Below are 15,195 nucleotides of genomic sequence, written 5' to 3'. Positions count from 1 at the left end.
ATTTAGGAGTGGCTTACTGTGTAGTGTTTAGTGTTTGATTGGTGTCTTAGTTCAAAAGACAATCGTAAATTGGATTTTTGTTCAGTTATTATTTTATTTCGGAAAATATGTATGAATACTTCTTGAATCTTATTTCGTTTCCAATTTCTATATTTAGATAAGAGATATTTTAATCTTGAGTTTTGTAGAGTAGGAGGAAACATTTTTGTTTAATTAGAAGGAGGAAACCTTTTTGTCTGTAAGAGTAGTTCATTTTGTTATTAGCACGCGTTCAGTAATGAAAACATTAGTATACGATTTGTTAACATCAATTTTTAAGAAACATAGAAATAAAAAAATGACAAAAGAATATGCTAAAACTAAAAAAAAAAGGAAAAGGAAAAGAAAAAGAAAATTCTGCTTCTGGAAGTTTGTTGGAAAAGTATAATTTGAACGTTGTTGGTTAACAATCAAGAATTAGTATGTGTAACCAGTATGCTGAATTTGACTTGACTCGTCCTATGGTGTAAATTAATGGTATGGACTTCATTCATTCAAGAAAATAAAAGGCAATGCCCCAGGTAGAGTTGGACTCAGTCATCTTGATCGCTCTTGCCTCTACCTAGACAAAAACAGAATGAAACGAGTTTCTCTACCTTTTAAAAGTGATTTGTAAATATAAATTCGTCTTTTTTTTATAAGGCGTTTGCAGTCAAATTTTGTTGCATGGATTATGTGGATTGGTTTGTTAAATTTTGTAACCCAACCAGTGAAAAATAATGGATTAAACAGACTGATTTAATGGGTCAGACCCATATTGCCAACCAGTGGCGGACGTAGGTTGTAGCACATGTTCGCAAGTGCGGACATGAATAATATGATTTTTTTATTTTTTTTTATTTTTTACTTGGTTCAATATTTATATTAGGAATAAATATCTTTTTAAGTCCTTAATAAAAAATACGGTCCTCACTTTATTTTTTAATAAAAAAATTAGTCTCGAGGTTCCTAAGAAATTCAAAGTGGATAATTTAGTTAAATCGTGGTCCCTCACAAATTCAAAAAAGATCCACATTAGTTACTCAAAAGGACTAAAATGTGTTCACTTTGAATTTCATAGGGACTAGGTCACTAAATTTTTTTTGTAAGGGATTAAAGTGGGACTGAAATTTTTGTTAGTGACCAAAAAGAGTATTTACTCTTATATTAGTTAGCAACGTAACAACGTACAGAGATGATTAAAATAATGTAGCAATGCAAGTTGATTATAGAGAAAATTTATTCTTCCTCCCCTGTCACGTACCTTTTCTCATACTCTCTTCATCCTTTATTTTTTTTCCATTTTTATAAAAAGAGACGATTGATTTCATGTCTGACATTCTCAAATAAGTTAATCTCTGCAGACGAGACCTTCATTGTGATTTCGCTTGTCTTTTGTACCAGTAGTGTTGACTTTTTTATTCACCACTATAAAATAGAATGATGATGTATAGATGTATTGGAGTATATTCTCATATTTGTTTTGGAGGATTGGTAAGATTTAGAAGGGAAAATGTTTGGTTAAACTATTGCCTGCAGTTTGTTATAGAAACAACTAGATTATGAGCGTGTTCATAACCTTGTACATAAAGCGTTAATCTAAATTTTCTTTACAAAAAACAATTTCGGAGGCGCTGCCCTCGAACCCCACCTCTAAATGTGCGGACATAAACAATTTCTTCTAGATCCGCCACTGTTGCCAACACAATATGAGTTAGATTGGATATACCAGAGAAAAAAAAAAAAAAATAACCTGAACCAGATTAAGTTGAGTCCGGTCCGGTCATCATATTTTTGTATGTGTATATTTTTTTAAAAAAATATTTAAAAAATAAAGGATGAAATTTTGAATTGTGTATATTTATGTGCTTTTAAAATCTTGTAAAACAATAAGAGGAGATATTCTTACTATCAAAATTGTTTATTATTAACTTATTACCTATCTAATCACCGTTGGATTAACATTCTTTCTCTCTTTAGAAATTTTTCAACATTCTTTCTCTCTAATCCAATGGTTATTATATAGGTAGTAAGTTGGTTGGTAGTAGAAAATTTTAATAGTAAGAATATCTCTCTCTAAAACAATATCTGAAAAAATTTGAAGAAAATTAAAAATTTAAAGAAAATAAGAAATTCGAATCGGGTTTCGTTCAATAAATTTGAGTTTACAGTATCCGAGACCTGACCTAATAATAGTCGTGTTCGGCTCTTTTTAACTTGACTAACCCAAATAACTAAATCAAATTGAACTTTTTCTTCAGGTCGGGTTAGTAAGGTTCAAAGGTCTGTCTAGACCCAAATCACTATTATTAACTTATTCTCAAAGTTAGATTCGATATATTTTTAAGTTTAGTCCAAGTTAAATTTTGAGTAGGTTTAGTTATGTCCAATGTTTTATAATATGTTAATCTATTTTTTGAAATAGGAGATAAATTTTAAAGGTTTTTTTGACTTAAATTAATACCGTTTGCATACCATGATAATATTTTTATTTTGAATATATATTAATAAAGTATCTTTTAATTCAAGTTTCTCACTTCTAAATTTATTGAAAAAATATCCTTATTTCGAAAATCTCATGACTTAAATATGCTTAATGTCTAAACTATGCATTTTATCTAAATATTAGGTAATTTAATCTCAACTTGGTCATAATAAAGCCAATCTATAGATAAATTGGGTGTAAAGAATTATTTCAACTCAAAATCTGAAAGTGTTGGGTGATAATTTTTTTAATGGTTTATATTATTCTCTAATACATCCCCACATGCAAGAGCTAAAATCCTTTGAAGTATGGATATTGCACAAGTCCAATTTTTTTTTTTTTTTTTTACCTTGTGCTTGTTAAATTTCACTTGGAAGTGGAAAATGGTGAGTATCGTAAACCACTTCAACCCAAAATCTTAAAATATTGAGTAAATTTTTTTTTAATGATTTATATTATTACTTAACATTTGGTTTGGATGATAGAAATGGCGAAATTTGGTATAGGTTAAACCCGTTGATTGAGCCACTAATAGGGGCTCGTACTGACAGAGCAATCAGCTAAATCATAATGTTTAGAAGAACAAATGATGTCATTATTCCCTATTCACTATGATTCAGCATTAAGTAGTACGCTACTTTTCATTCCTTTCATGTCTGTTTTTCTTGGTTTGATAATCTTTCTCAAATTCTCTACCGAAAGTCTATTTATTGAACAAAATGAAAAAGAAAAGTTGTAAGAAGTTTCCTTCACCCATATATGGTTATTGAAAAGCGTTTTGAAATTAATTTTGTCTTCATTCCAATTTGAAAATTAAAATTTGCAGTCTTCAGACATTCGCATTTTCAAAAAAGAAGAAGAAGAAAATTAAACATTTAATTTGCAACATTGATCAAAGGCCAAAGGAATATCATAATTATAAGAAGGAAATAGAACTTTTTTTCCGTCTGTGACAATCCTGACTTGCCACTCATACATTTTTTAGTAGTGGTGCTACTTATAATTATTATTGAAGCGCATAGCGCTTTATGATGGGTTAATGGTAACCACAACAGTCCAATTAAAGAAAACCACTTCATTATGCGGTATGCAGCATCTTTTAATTTGTGCAATCTATTTCTCTTTTAGCTGTATATGGAACACATGTCACCCCTCTTAACCACTGCAATTTTATTTTAAAACATGTAATAAATATTCTTCAAAATCCAACTAAAAAAAAGGAATAATTCTCTCAAGTATAAACAGGATTTGTTTTGTCAAAAGTGAAACGCGTATCAGGTTTACTTTTCCAAACAAACTTGTGTCCGATTCTGACTACTAGCTAGTTTCACAATTAAAATTCCTTCCTTACACATCACCACTCTATTTTAAGTCCCCTATTTCACCCCCAAACTCATCAACTCAACATTTCTAAACACACATACACACACTCTTTCTCTCTCTCTCCAAATTAAATCTAAAGATCTGGCCATCGTCATGGTTCTATCCAAAACCGCCTCCCAAACGGATGTTTCCGTACACTCAACCTTCGCCTCCCGCTATGTCCGCACCTCTCTTCCCAGGTTCGATCGTATATATATATATATATATACCATATTATTATTAAATCCACCATCATCACCAACACATGATCATGATCATGATCATGCATACATTAAGAATGAAATGAAGATGGATGAATAATATATATTAATAATAATTAATTGATTCATGAATTAATGTACGTAATTATTATTAATTAGTGCAGATTCAAAATGGCGGAGGAGTCGATTCCAAAGGAAGCTGCGTACCAGATCATAAACGACGAGTTAATGCTGGATGGAAACCCAAGGCTGAACCTGGCTTCTTTTGTGACGACGTGGATGGAGCCTGAATGTGACAAGCTCATCATGGCTTCCATCAACAAGAACTACGTCGACATGGACGAGTACCCTGTCACCACTGAGCTCCAGGCATGCATTCATATATATATATATATATATATATATATATATATATATATATATATTCTCTTTCATTTATATTCACATTAACTCATAATTCATATATAATTATATATGATCGTTTAATTGTCCCTTGGGATATATTAGGTAAATATTGTACTCTTTAGCCTGTCAATAAAAATAATCTCCGAAATTAATGTGTCAATTCAATTCTTACTTACATATCAGATGCAGACTTCATTTGTTAATTTTATGGATGAGTCATTGTAGATAAATAGATATATGTGGTGAAGAAAAATTCAGATGAGTCATGAGTGTTTCAATTGAATAGTTAAGATCCCACTAGCTCGTTCATTGGTTCTTAACTTCTATATATATATATATATATATATATGGTGTTCACTTTAATATATATAGTCTACATCACATCATAATTATTAATTTGACTGATTGTATGCTAATTTATTCTTTTGATCCAGCCACGACTATAATTGGTCTTTTTCTTTTGTTTACTTATATATATAGACTGGGACCTTTTTGTTAAATAAAATATTTATATTTTTTTTTACTGGATATTAATTATTATGATTCTTGTTATAATTTTTTAAGTAATTTTAATTATATTCAATTTTAAAATAATATGCACATTTATTATTTTATTTATGAATATATAATTATTTCTAAAACAGCGATTATAAATTTACCAAAATTCGTGGTCTAATTTTACTGCTTGAAATCTCTTATATTTTCTTCACTCTATTTAGAATTTTAAATAAAGTGGTATTTTATTGTCCAGTAAAGTTTTATATTAGTTAATAAATCCTATAAGCTTACCAAAAAAATAAAAACAAATCCTATATAGTATAGGATATAAAGTATAGAGCGGAAATATGACCCACTAGGCATAAGTGAGGAGATAAAATGTCAAGGTAATATATATATATATATATATATATATATATATATATATATATATATAGAGAGAGAGAGAGAGAGAGAGAGAGAGAGAATAATAACCAAATAAATCATATCTCCAATTTCATCGTCGGATGCCATGGAAATCGGTAGAGCCTCCTAAACGTTGTGACCACCAATCTCAAGAACAAATTTTTTTAATACTACGGATTCCCTTTTTTTTTTTTTCAAAATCAGAAAATTTTCATACCATTAGACTGAAATGACTGAAATATAGATGATTCTGTGTACCTTTTTTATTCTTTAATCTTTTTTAAAAGTGAAAAGTTATTTTTTAAAAAAATTTCTTTTTTTAGAATCTTTTGTATCCAACCTTATTCTATGTACCTTTCTGATTTTTCTTTTGACACCCTTTTACTGTTCATCTGTGGGTGTTTATTTATCCAACCTTTGAATTGGGGGCCAATGTAGAAAAGGAGTCCAGCCCTTGATCAATAGCAAACAACCAAAAGTGTTGTGATCCAATTAAAGTACATTGGGCTGGTCTTCTGCTTTGACAGTTGGCACCGACTTGTTAGTTAGACTAACAAAAAGTTTACCAGTAATAATACTACACAACAGACAAAACATTATTAGAATATTGGTAGTATTCAACTAGATTTAAGAGTATTTATTAGATGGAATAAAAACTGAAGTGCCCTTGTTATAAAAAATAAATAAATTATATCTTACTTGCTTGGTAAAATAAAATAAAATAAAATGGTTGAAAGTTATACTATTGCCTAAAACACATTACAATGTACTACTTGCTAAGTAACAATGAGTGGAAATTAATAACTACCCATCCAACTCTATTTTCACTCCCCTCTGAACTGAGCTTTTGTTTTCTAACAATAGCATAATATAAGCCAATTATATGTTCTAATTGTAGTGTATATAAATTTCGAGCAAAGTTGATTTGTGCAGTGTGTATTGATCTGGTTACCATTCTAACTTGTATGCATGCAGAATCGGTGTGTTAACATGATAGCTCATCTTTTCAATGCACCACTTGAAGAGGCAGAACCTGCAGTTGGTGTTGGCACGGTTGGCTCATCAGAGGCCATAATGTTGGCCGGATTGGCATTCAAAAGGAAGTGGCAGAACAGAAGGAAAAGTGAAGGGAAGCCTTATGACAATCCAAACATTGTTACTGGTGCTAATGTTCAGGTATAGACATAGAAACATTTTGTTCTGCTATAGGACAAGACCATCACTGAAACATTCAGTTTGTTGAAAATTCTGATATTAATAACAAGCGATTTACCGAGTTTAAATCTTTTCATGTGAAGGTTTGCTGGGAGAAATTTGCACGGTACTTTGAGGTGGAGTTGAAGGAGGTCAAGCTGCGTGATGGATACTATGTAATGGACCCTGAAAAAGCTGTGGAAATGGTGGATGAAAACACCATTTGTGTTGCTGCTATCCTTGGTTCCACACTAAATGGAGAGTTCGAAGATGTCAAGCGCTTGAACGATCTCCTAGTCGAAAAGAATAACGAAACTGGGTATCTCTCTCTCACTCTATGTGTTTGTGTGTTGCACAGATTGGTTGAGGCTTATCTGCATCTTATTTTGTACACTAAGTTTAAAGTTTAGAGTGGAACTGACATGTGAAATTCTTTGGTAGATGGGACACTCCAATTCATGTGGATGCAGCCAGTGGTGGATTCATTGCACCATTTCTTTATCCAGAGCTTGAGTGGGACTTCCGGTTACCACTAGTGAAGAGCATCAACGTTAGTGGACACAAATATGGTCTAGTCTATGCAGGAATTGGTTGGGTCATCTGGAGAAGCAAGGAAGACCTTCCTGACGAACTCATCTTCCACATTAACTATCTCGGAGCAGATCAACCCACCTTCACCCTCAACTTCTCCAAAGGTAACATACTATTCCCACACTCAATTGGTCTAACTACTAACTAGAACAGACCTGAATTACTTTCTTTCACTTTGTACCGTTTATATTAGTTTATTATGCATTATTATACTGATTTCTTTTATAAAATATGCAATATGCAGGCTCCAGCCAAGTTATTGCTCAGTACTACCAATTAATTCGTTTGGGTTATGAGGTATTAAGACATCCATTCACTATATATATAAAATGTTGTGCTAGTTACTCTAGTGTACTTTTAAATCACACACTTAAAAAGTAAAACATTTCAAGTTACTAAATAACATGATCTTACTCAAACTTATTCTAAAACTTGATGCTATTAATTGGGTTTGCAGGGATATAAAAATGTGATGGAAAACTGCACAGACAACATGATGGTACTTAAGGAGGGACTGGAGAAAACAGGTAGGTTTGAGATTGTATCGAAGGACGATGGTGTACCATTGGTGGCCTTCACATTGAAGGATCACAGCCACTTCGATGAATTCCAAATCTCTGATATGCTGAGGCGTTATGGTTGGATAGTGCCAGCATACACCATGCCACCAGATGCACAACATGTCACCGTTCTACGTGTTGTCATTAGAGAAGACTTTTCACGTACCCTTGCGGAGCGTCTTGTTATTGATGTCTCCAAAGTGTTGCACGACCTCGATTTGCTTCCTGCTAAGGTACTCAGTAGCAACTCCGTAACAGTTACTGGAGGGGAAGCTCAAAACAATGGGGAAAAAGTCATGATTGTTAAGAAGAGTGATCTTGAGACCCAAAGGGAAATCACTTCAATTTGGAAGAAATTTGTCATGGACAGGAAGAAGATGAACGGTGTTTGTTAGAGCCTTGTTTTATATATAAACATACAAGGGTGAGTTTATATATGTATTTTTGATATATCATTTTGACATTATAGTTGAGTGAGTCAAGCCACTTCTATCCAATTTTTCACTGACGAGGGTTTTGTCAAGTGGAAAAATTTGTTTAAATTTTCTCATTCTCAAATTTTTCTGAAACTTTTGTTTAAGTTATGCTCATCTTTCATTTACGTTTCAATAATTTGATGTCTCTTATTTTTTATTTTTTAATATATGATTGGAAAAGATTGAGCATTTGGTGATGTTCATCTTTCTTGGATCATTAGGGGGAAAAATTAAATGCGGCTATAGTTTATAAAGCAAAATTGTAATGTTTAATTTATTATTATTGTTGTTGTTGTTGTTTAGTACACATTCTTGTTTAGTGACGAGTTGTAGTGGCTAAACTTAGCAATTAGCAAAGGAGGCAGCAACAACTAATGTCTATTACAACTAGTTAGTTTTCTGTTACTCGGTTAGTTATGACAGTTGAAACCTACGGTTACGGCTCTGTGCATCTGTACAGTGTATAAATTCCTTAGTTATTGCCGATATACTGATATTTTTTTCTTTTTCTAAGATCCAGCTCATATCATTCTCTTTCAAAAGTAGCTTTTTGCAGCCTCAAAACATCAGCTACTCTGCTTTCCTTTCCAATGTCTGTTATTAAGGTTTTGCAACTTTCTCCTCCATGCCATTGATTTCAGCTTTTTTCTTTTCCACTTCCACCAAGTTATTCTCCAATCCATCTTTAAAGAATTTTGTATTCTCATCTTAAAAGTAAATGTTCGTTTGTTCATCTTTAACTATTTCTTTATAATTGAAGTTCATTAGTTGTTAAAGCATGTTAGTACTATAAAACAAATCATATAGATATAAAGATTTTAAATATTAATGAATATTTCTTCATATAAAATTGTTAGTCAAAAAGTGATTATTTAAACACCAAAAAGAAGGAAAAGAGAATGAAGCAGCTGAATAATATCTTCCACTCATATCCATTAGCACATTTGCAGCATGCACTTCCTCTTCATCAAAATTCAAACTAAACATCCACATTATTAACCGCAATTAAAAATAAAAAGTATTAAATGATTTAACAAAAAAACTCCTTTTAAGAAAGAAATATGTGCTTAGCAGTAAAGAAGAAGGTATACAATGTGATTAGCCAAATTATGATAAAAATACAAATAAAGAGAGAGAGAGAGAGAGAGACCCTCTATTGGTGGTGGCCAAAAAGCATCCCTTAGTGGCTGCCATCAGCACCGTGTACTCAAAATCCATCAAGCAATAAAGTACACTGGCAGTTATAATTCATAGCTAACAGTTTGCAGGAGAAATAAATTATTAGAAAGAGATAAGACAGATTTTAGTTAAGCTTGCAGTTGGGAAAGAATTGTGAAACTGTTGTAAACGTGCACGGTTTACTGAATTTTTTTTACCATTTTTTATTATTTTATCTATGTCTTTGAATTGTATATTAATTGTGTAAAATTTAGTGAGAATGGAAAAATGGGAAACTAAAAAATTGAGACCATAAGAAGAGAATGCTCTTGATTATTAGTATAGATCAGAAGTATGAATTATGGTGCTGTTTTTTGGGAGAAGTGGCACATTTATGGCAAGTACATAGTCACCTATTTTTATTGGGTTAGAGTAAATCATCAAGAATATTATTGACTGTGGACTATCGCAGTAATCAAGTAATTATGAGAACGCTTTGAAGAATAGTAAGATTTCCTCTTGTACCAAAATCATCATGGTATACTCCCAGTCCCAGACATCTACAGTTGCATTTTAACTAATAAATGACTTGTCTCATGACTCGAACCACTTGTATTTTCCTTTTAAGACAAAAATCTCTTTTAAGATATAAAAAGAATGGAAAATGGGATGTTGTGTGTCTGCCAGTCTGTATACACTTAACTAACCTGATGAAAGCACCTTCTCCAACGTATGCTCATTAGGCTCCAATTCCTCATCAAAGTGTTATATCTCTGACCTGAGAGATCCAATGTGCTAGAATGGATTCCAAATCAAGTGCAGAATGGCTTCTCACTTTTTATCAGCATGACTAGGAAGAGTAACTATTGACTGCATACCAGAGGGTTGATATCTAGAGAGTAGAGATCATACAAGATGTGTGCAGTCACATAAATCTTGCCAAAGAAAGCAGCATAAACTATTTACACCAAAATCAAGTGTTTAGTAGAATAAATATGGATAAATTTTTTACCATTAAGAAATCCAACATTACTAGTATTAGAGAAAAGGCATCGCTACAAAATCATCTAGCTAGACCTTCCTTTTCTACTTAGCCATATACAAACGTTACAGACATTGAGTTAAAATGCTATCAACAGGCACGCATGGAAAGAGAAGCATATGGAATGATTCATCATCACTAGCAGATGTTTTAGGTAGAGAGCAGGAAATCTAAACTGCAGATAATCAAAGCTAGGGAATTCACAATCAACCTACATAAACTGGCCAGTAATACATTAAACTATAAGTAAACACTTGCCGCTCTACAAGTCATCTACTCACTATTTGCCTCTCTCCATTGAAACGGGGAAAACACCTTGCAGTCTGAGGCAATGAAACAGAGATGAGGGGGAAAAAAAAAGTAATCACATACGAGAAAATATTACTTTGTTGAGATTAAATTAGATTATGGTTCCTTAGTCCTTACTCTGGCTTATCACGTATTCAGATGTGACTTATTTGTTGAAGAAAGATGAATTATCAGTAGTAGAATGACTCATGTAACAGACATCACCTGGACTCATCATCATACTTTCCTGTAAACCCGAGAAAAAACACAGAATAATCTCACTCTTTTCCATGCTTTTAAGAAAAAAGTGAATATATACAAATATGAAGGATTTTTTTTTTTTTGAATAAACTAGCTAGGAGATAAGCAGTGGGGAACATGCATTGGTAAAACTATCCAGAAGTTCAAGTTGTCTGTCTCAATAATAAGGACAAGGTCTGAGTAAGAAACTGTTAGACTAGCAGTGGTTACCACAATGAAATGCTGAGCTGAGCGCCCTCCATACTCAAGAAAATTAAGAAACATTACCATTTATATCCAGGATTATTATTATCCATTAATATCTTAATCACAAAATTCTAAAATAAGTAATGAGAATGCGGGAGAAACGATACCTTTTCCTACTTAATATATAACTTGTCAGCTGGGAGTCAAGAATTACATTAAGATACTAGACAAGACATACCGGTCAAGAAAATCGAGAACCCATTAACCCTGTTTCAATAATTGAAAACCACATAAGAAGCTGAGGCATTATCTCTAGGAGCTCAATAAATTCAACTAATTGAAGAGAGAAGGTATAGAGCGGAACCTCACTAGGAGATAAAAAATCTTAACTCTAAATTGTCGTAATAGCATTAGACATATGATATTAATGAAGGATATCATGACATATGGATTCAAAGTGATCCATGTGTCACAAGTCTCCAGACATTGCCAATCTTTAGAGACAAATACAAAATGCATTTAAATACATACCATTCGTTCCATAAAATTCTAAAAATGCTGTTTACCAAATTGGCAAAAAAATGATACTAAAAAGACTATAGTGCCACGAGAGTATATATATATATATATATCTTCTATGAGTGGAAGATACAAAACCTGGATTGACATGGAGAGGGCAAAGGAGAAGGGGCTTCAGAGAATTTTCTATCTTTATTATACCATGATAACTTAATTCAAATTGTCCAAAGAAATCTTGTTTAGCATCAATTACTTAATTCAAACTTGCCCTATACAACTGGGCATCAATTAGAACTAGAACAATGATCTATGTAAAGTTCCACTAGATTGCCTGTAATACTCCACACCAACGTCTTGCAACGCTCTGCAGCATGGGATGAACCAGTTAGTGCCAAAATGTGTATACCAGCACTCTGCCATGAATTATGAGTACTAGAGGCAGAATTGCATAAACCCGTCAAAATTTCTTTCTCAAGGCCCTAAATTGCATGTTATAGTCATTTACATACACCAACAAATGAATACATATCTCTCCTTATTTACACTGAGTCAATAATATAAATGGCCTGGTCTCATCCAAAGATTTCCATCAGACTATTTCTCCACCATTGAAGCTGTTCTCTGATGTGGAAGGAGAGATGGTGATTATACCATCCCAGTCAGATACACTATCTTGCAAGCTCAGTAAGAGGTGGGAGTGGGAAGTACTTAAACCCGTAGATGGCTTGGTTCTTGGGACAATAGGCACTTCAGTCTCACCCACCAGCATCTGAACCACACCCCTCATAGTGGGTCTAGCCAAAGGATCAGGGTGGGAGCAAGCTAGCCCAACCAAGAGTACCCTCCTCATCTCTCCCTCCTCAAACTCACCCTCAAGCCTTGGATCAGCTGCCATTAGCAACCTGCCTTCCCGGTGCAAACTCCAAACCCATTCTACCAAATTGCTGCTAATACCAACGCCATTACCATCTTTCTCTATAGGCCTTCTCCCACTGGCAACCTCAAGAACCACCGCACCATAACTGAACACATCAGTTTTCTCTGTAGCCTTACCTGTAAGAAGATACTCAGGTGCCAGGTACCCCATTGTTCCCGCAGCCACCGTGGCATCCGGCGACTTGTCATGCTCGGTTTGCCTTGCTAAACCAAAATCTCCCAACCGGGCATTGAACCCTTCATCTAACATTATGTTACTAGTCTTAATGTCTCTGTGAATTACCTGATTTTCACACTCCTGATGCAAGTAGGCCAACGCAGAGGCCACACCTAACAAAATCTTGCGCCTGTGAGTCCAAGGAAGAGGTGTTCTGGCCTCAAACAAAGCCTTATCTAAACTCCCATTGGGCATTAAGTCATACACCAATAAAATCTCGCCTTTCTCCTGACACCAACCTTGAAGACGAACAAGATTTCGATGTCTAAGGCTCCCAATTATGGATAACTCGGATAAAAACTCATTCTTACCCTGACTACTATGGCTACATCTCTTCACCGCAACAATGTCCCCATTCTCAGGAAAAATACCCTTATACACAGTCCCAAACGCACCGTGACCAATTATCCTATTTGCATTGAAGCACTTTGTAGCCGATTTGAGCTCCTTGTAGCTAAACTGCTTTGGAACCTTGATGACTTCTGATCCAAGTGAAGCAGACTCGTTCACGTGCTTCACCTTTTTAGAGTAAAACCAAATCAATGCACCTGCAAACAGAGCCAGAACAAATGCCCCAGCAGACACAACCCCAGCAACTGCTCCCAAACCTTGCTTGCACAACCCATTGTGACAAGATGATTGTCTCTCCTTTTGTTCCTCATTCGATGAAGCACTAGGAGCCAAAGAAGGTGGCGGCGACTTAACTGAATTCGCAGTTGGGTTCATCAAACTAACCGCCGGAGGGGGCGGCGCCGCCGCCTCCGAACCCGCCGGACGAGAATCAAAAGATGAGCTAAAACTCCACCACTCGACACTGTGAGTCTCTGTGCTACCCTGCGTTGAACCAGAGAACCCCACATACATGAAGTCACTCAAGTACTGATCCACATCCAGATTCATCGACAAAATTGGGTCTTTGGGTTTGAGATTGGAGTACGAAACCCACACGTTCAACCCTTTGTTGGATCCGTTGAACTCGATCCACGCATTCACCAAATCGCCACTCTTGAGATCGATCCCAATGGAATCCAAGTCACCAACTTGGCTCGAAACCATGCTATTCAGGTCCACCCCAACATGGTTCCCGTTAATGTCCTTGAACTCCACGTCCATAAGGGTGTCGAACTCCACCGCGATGAAGCCTCCGCCGCCGTCACCCTCCGTTGCATCGAGCAGGCCGAGGAACCCGCCGGCGTCGCCGATTGTCTCGTCGTCCGGGGAGATGACAAAGGCGAGTCCGCCGCCGATGGAGGAGGGGTTGAGGTTGGTGATGGAGAAGGAGAAGAAGGTGGTGAAGCTGGTCGGAAGGTGGGTTCCGGGTTGCCGGAATTTTACTGGTCGAGAGTAGAGGGCCCTGCCGGCGCCAGAGTTGGGGACGGCGAGGTCGCGAGTGAGACAAACGGTGCCGTTGTTCAAGTGGGCATCGCCGAGAAGTTTGAGACTGCTCAATGTTAAGGTTCCAAAGTCAAACTCGGTGGCGGCGGCTGCGGATATGGCATTGAAGAAGAAGAAGAAGAGTGTTAAGGGGACAACGACGAAGCAAAGTAGCGACATTGTTGTGGTAAAAGTGTATTGAGCCTTGCTTTTGTTTGTTCCCGAAACAGCACTGAAAGTGAAAGAGAATCACGGGCAGAGAGAGAGAGAGAGAGAAGAGTGTAGTGTTGTTTTGCAGAAGGAACAAGACAACAAGCGATGGCAGAGAATCCAAAGAGTGAGAGAAGAAGACACGATGACACGTGTCCACTTTCTCACAACGGTTATTTGCCTCATTCTTTCTTCAGCACATGAGCGAAGCAAATACTGTTATCTATACGTATATGTCTTAATTTGTTTCTGCTTTCTTCATTTTTTTTTTTAGTCATGCGTATTATTATTATTATTATTATTTCCTTTTCTTTTTGTGTTGTAGTGTACAGAATTTTTGGATTGTGTTAATGGAGGTAATGCCTACTTTTTTGTGGTTAATCAACCACAAGATCAATTTTTCAGAAAGGTGTTATAAAGGAAATCTTAAGTTTAGCAAGAAAGCAAATATTCGTTTACATTTTAAAAATACTAATATATGCCTTTACATTTTTTAAAAACAATATTCGTTTTTTATTAAGTACTTTAAATACTTTTGGCTTTTGTGTATAAGAGAGTTTAACATGAGTGCAAAGCAAACTTATAAATTTATAAAACTAGATTTTTGAAAAGTGCTTTACTTAATAAGAAAAAGTAAGGAGTTATATTTGTTATAAAAAGATTAAGAAAAAAATTTAAACAATTTATTTATTTTTATTATAGTTTTAATCGTTGATTTTTCAACAGTAACAAATCCGAATTTGTGAGTGATATATTTACATTATTTATGCCTGCACAAGTACGACTATC

The 15,195-nt window shown here is 34.7% G+C and overlaps 2 protein-coding genes across 3 annotated transcripts; one reads left to right on the top strand and one right to left on the bottom strand.

The window, feature by feature from the left end:
• Nucleotides 1–3,920: 3,920 nt before the first annotated feature.
• Nucleotides 3,921–8,324, top strand: LOC133292494 (glutamate decarboxylase 1). Of its 2 annotated transcripts, XM_061490917.1 has the most exons (8): nt 3,921–4,065; nt 4,251–4,455; nt 6,370–6,570; nt 6,693–6,907; nt 7,030–7,283; nt 7,424–7,476; nt 7,637–7,979; nt 8,034–8,324. In XM_061490917.1, the coding sequence occupies exons 1-8, from the start codon at nt 3,980–3,982 to the stop codon at nt 8,132–8,134; spliced, it is 1,458 nt and encodes a 485-aa protein (XP_061346901.1). In that variant the 5' UTR covers nt 3,921–3,979; the 3' UTR covers nt 8,135–8,324. The 2 variants fall into 2 exon arrangements, with proteins under 2 accessions (XP_061346901.1, XP_061346895.1); XM_061490911.1 differs by having other exon boundaries at nt 7,637–8,324.
• Nucleotides 8,325–12,151: 3,827 nt separating this feature from the next.
• On the bottom strand, nt 12,152–14,376 carry LOC133292655 (L-type lectin-domain containing receptor kinase VIII.1-like). The gene has a single exon (XM_061491105.1). The coding sequence runs from the start codon at nt 14,374–14,376 to the stop codon at nt 12,259–12,261; it is 2,118 nt and encodes a 705-aa protein (XP_061347089.1). The 3' UTR covers nt 12,152–12,258.
• Nucleotides 14,377–15,195: the final 819 nt, after the last annotated feature.

The sequence above is a fragment of the Gastrolobium bilobum genome, unplaced genomic scaffold (genome assembly GCF_033153095.1).
Source record: "Gastrolobium bilobum isolate Gb01-03AN ecotype WA unplaced genomic scaffold, APGP_CSIRO_Gbil_v1 utg909, whole genome shotgun sequence".
In the NCBI taxonomy this organism is placed as follows: Eukaryota; Viridiplantae; Streptophyta; class Magnoliopsida; order Fabales; family Fabaceae; genus Gastrolobium; species Gastrolobium bilobum.
The sequence above is the reverse complement of the archived record's forward strand: the minus strand, read 5'-3'. Positions and strand labels throughout refer to the sequence as shown.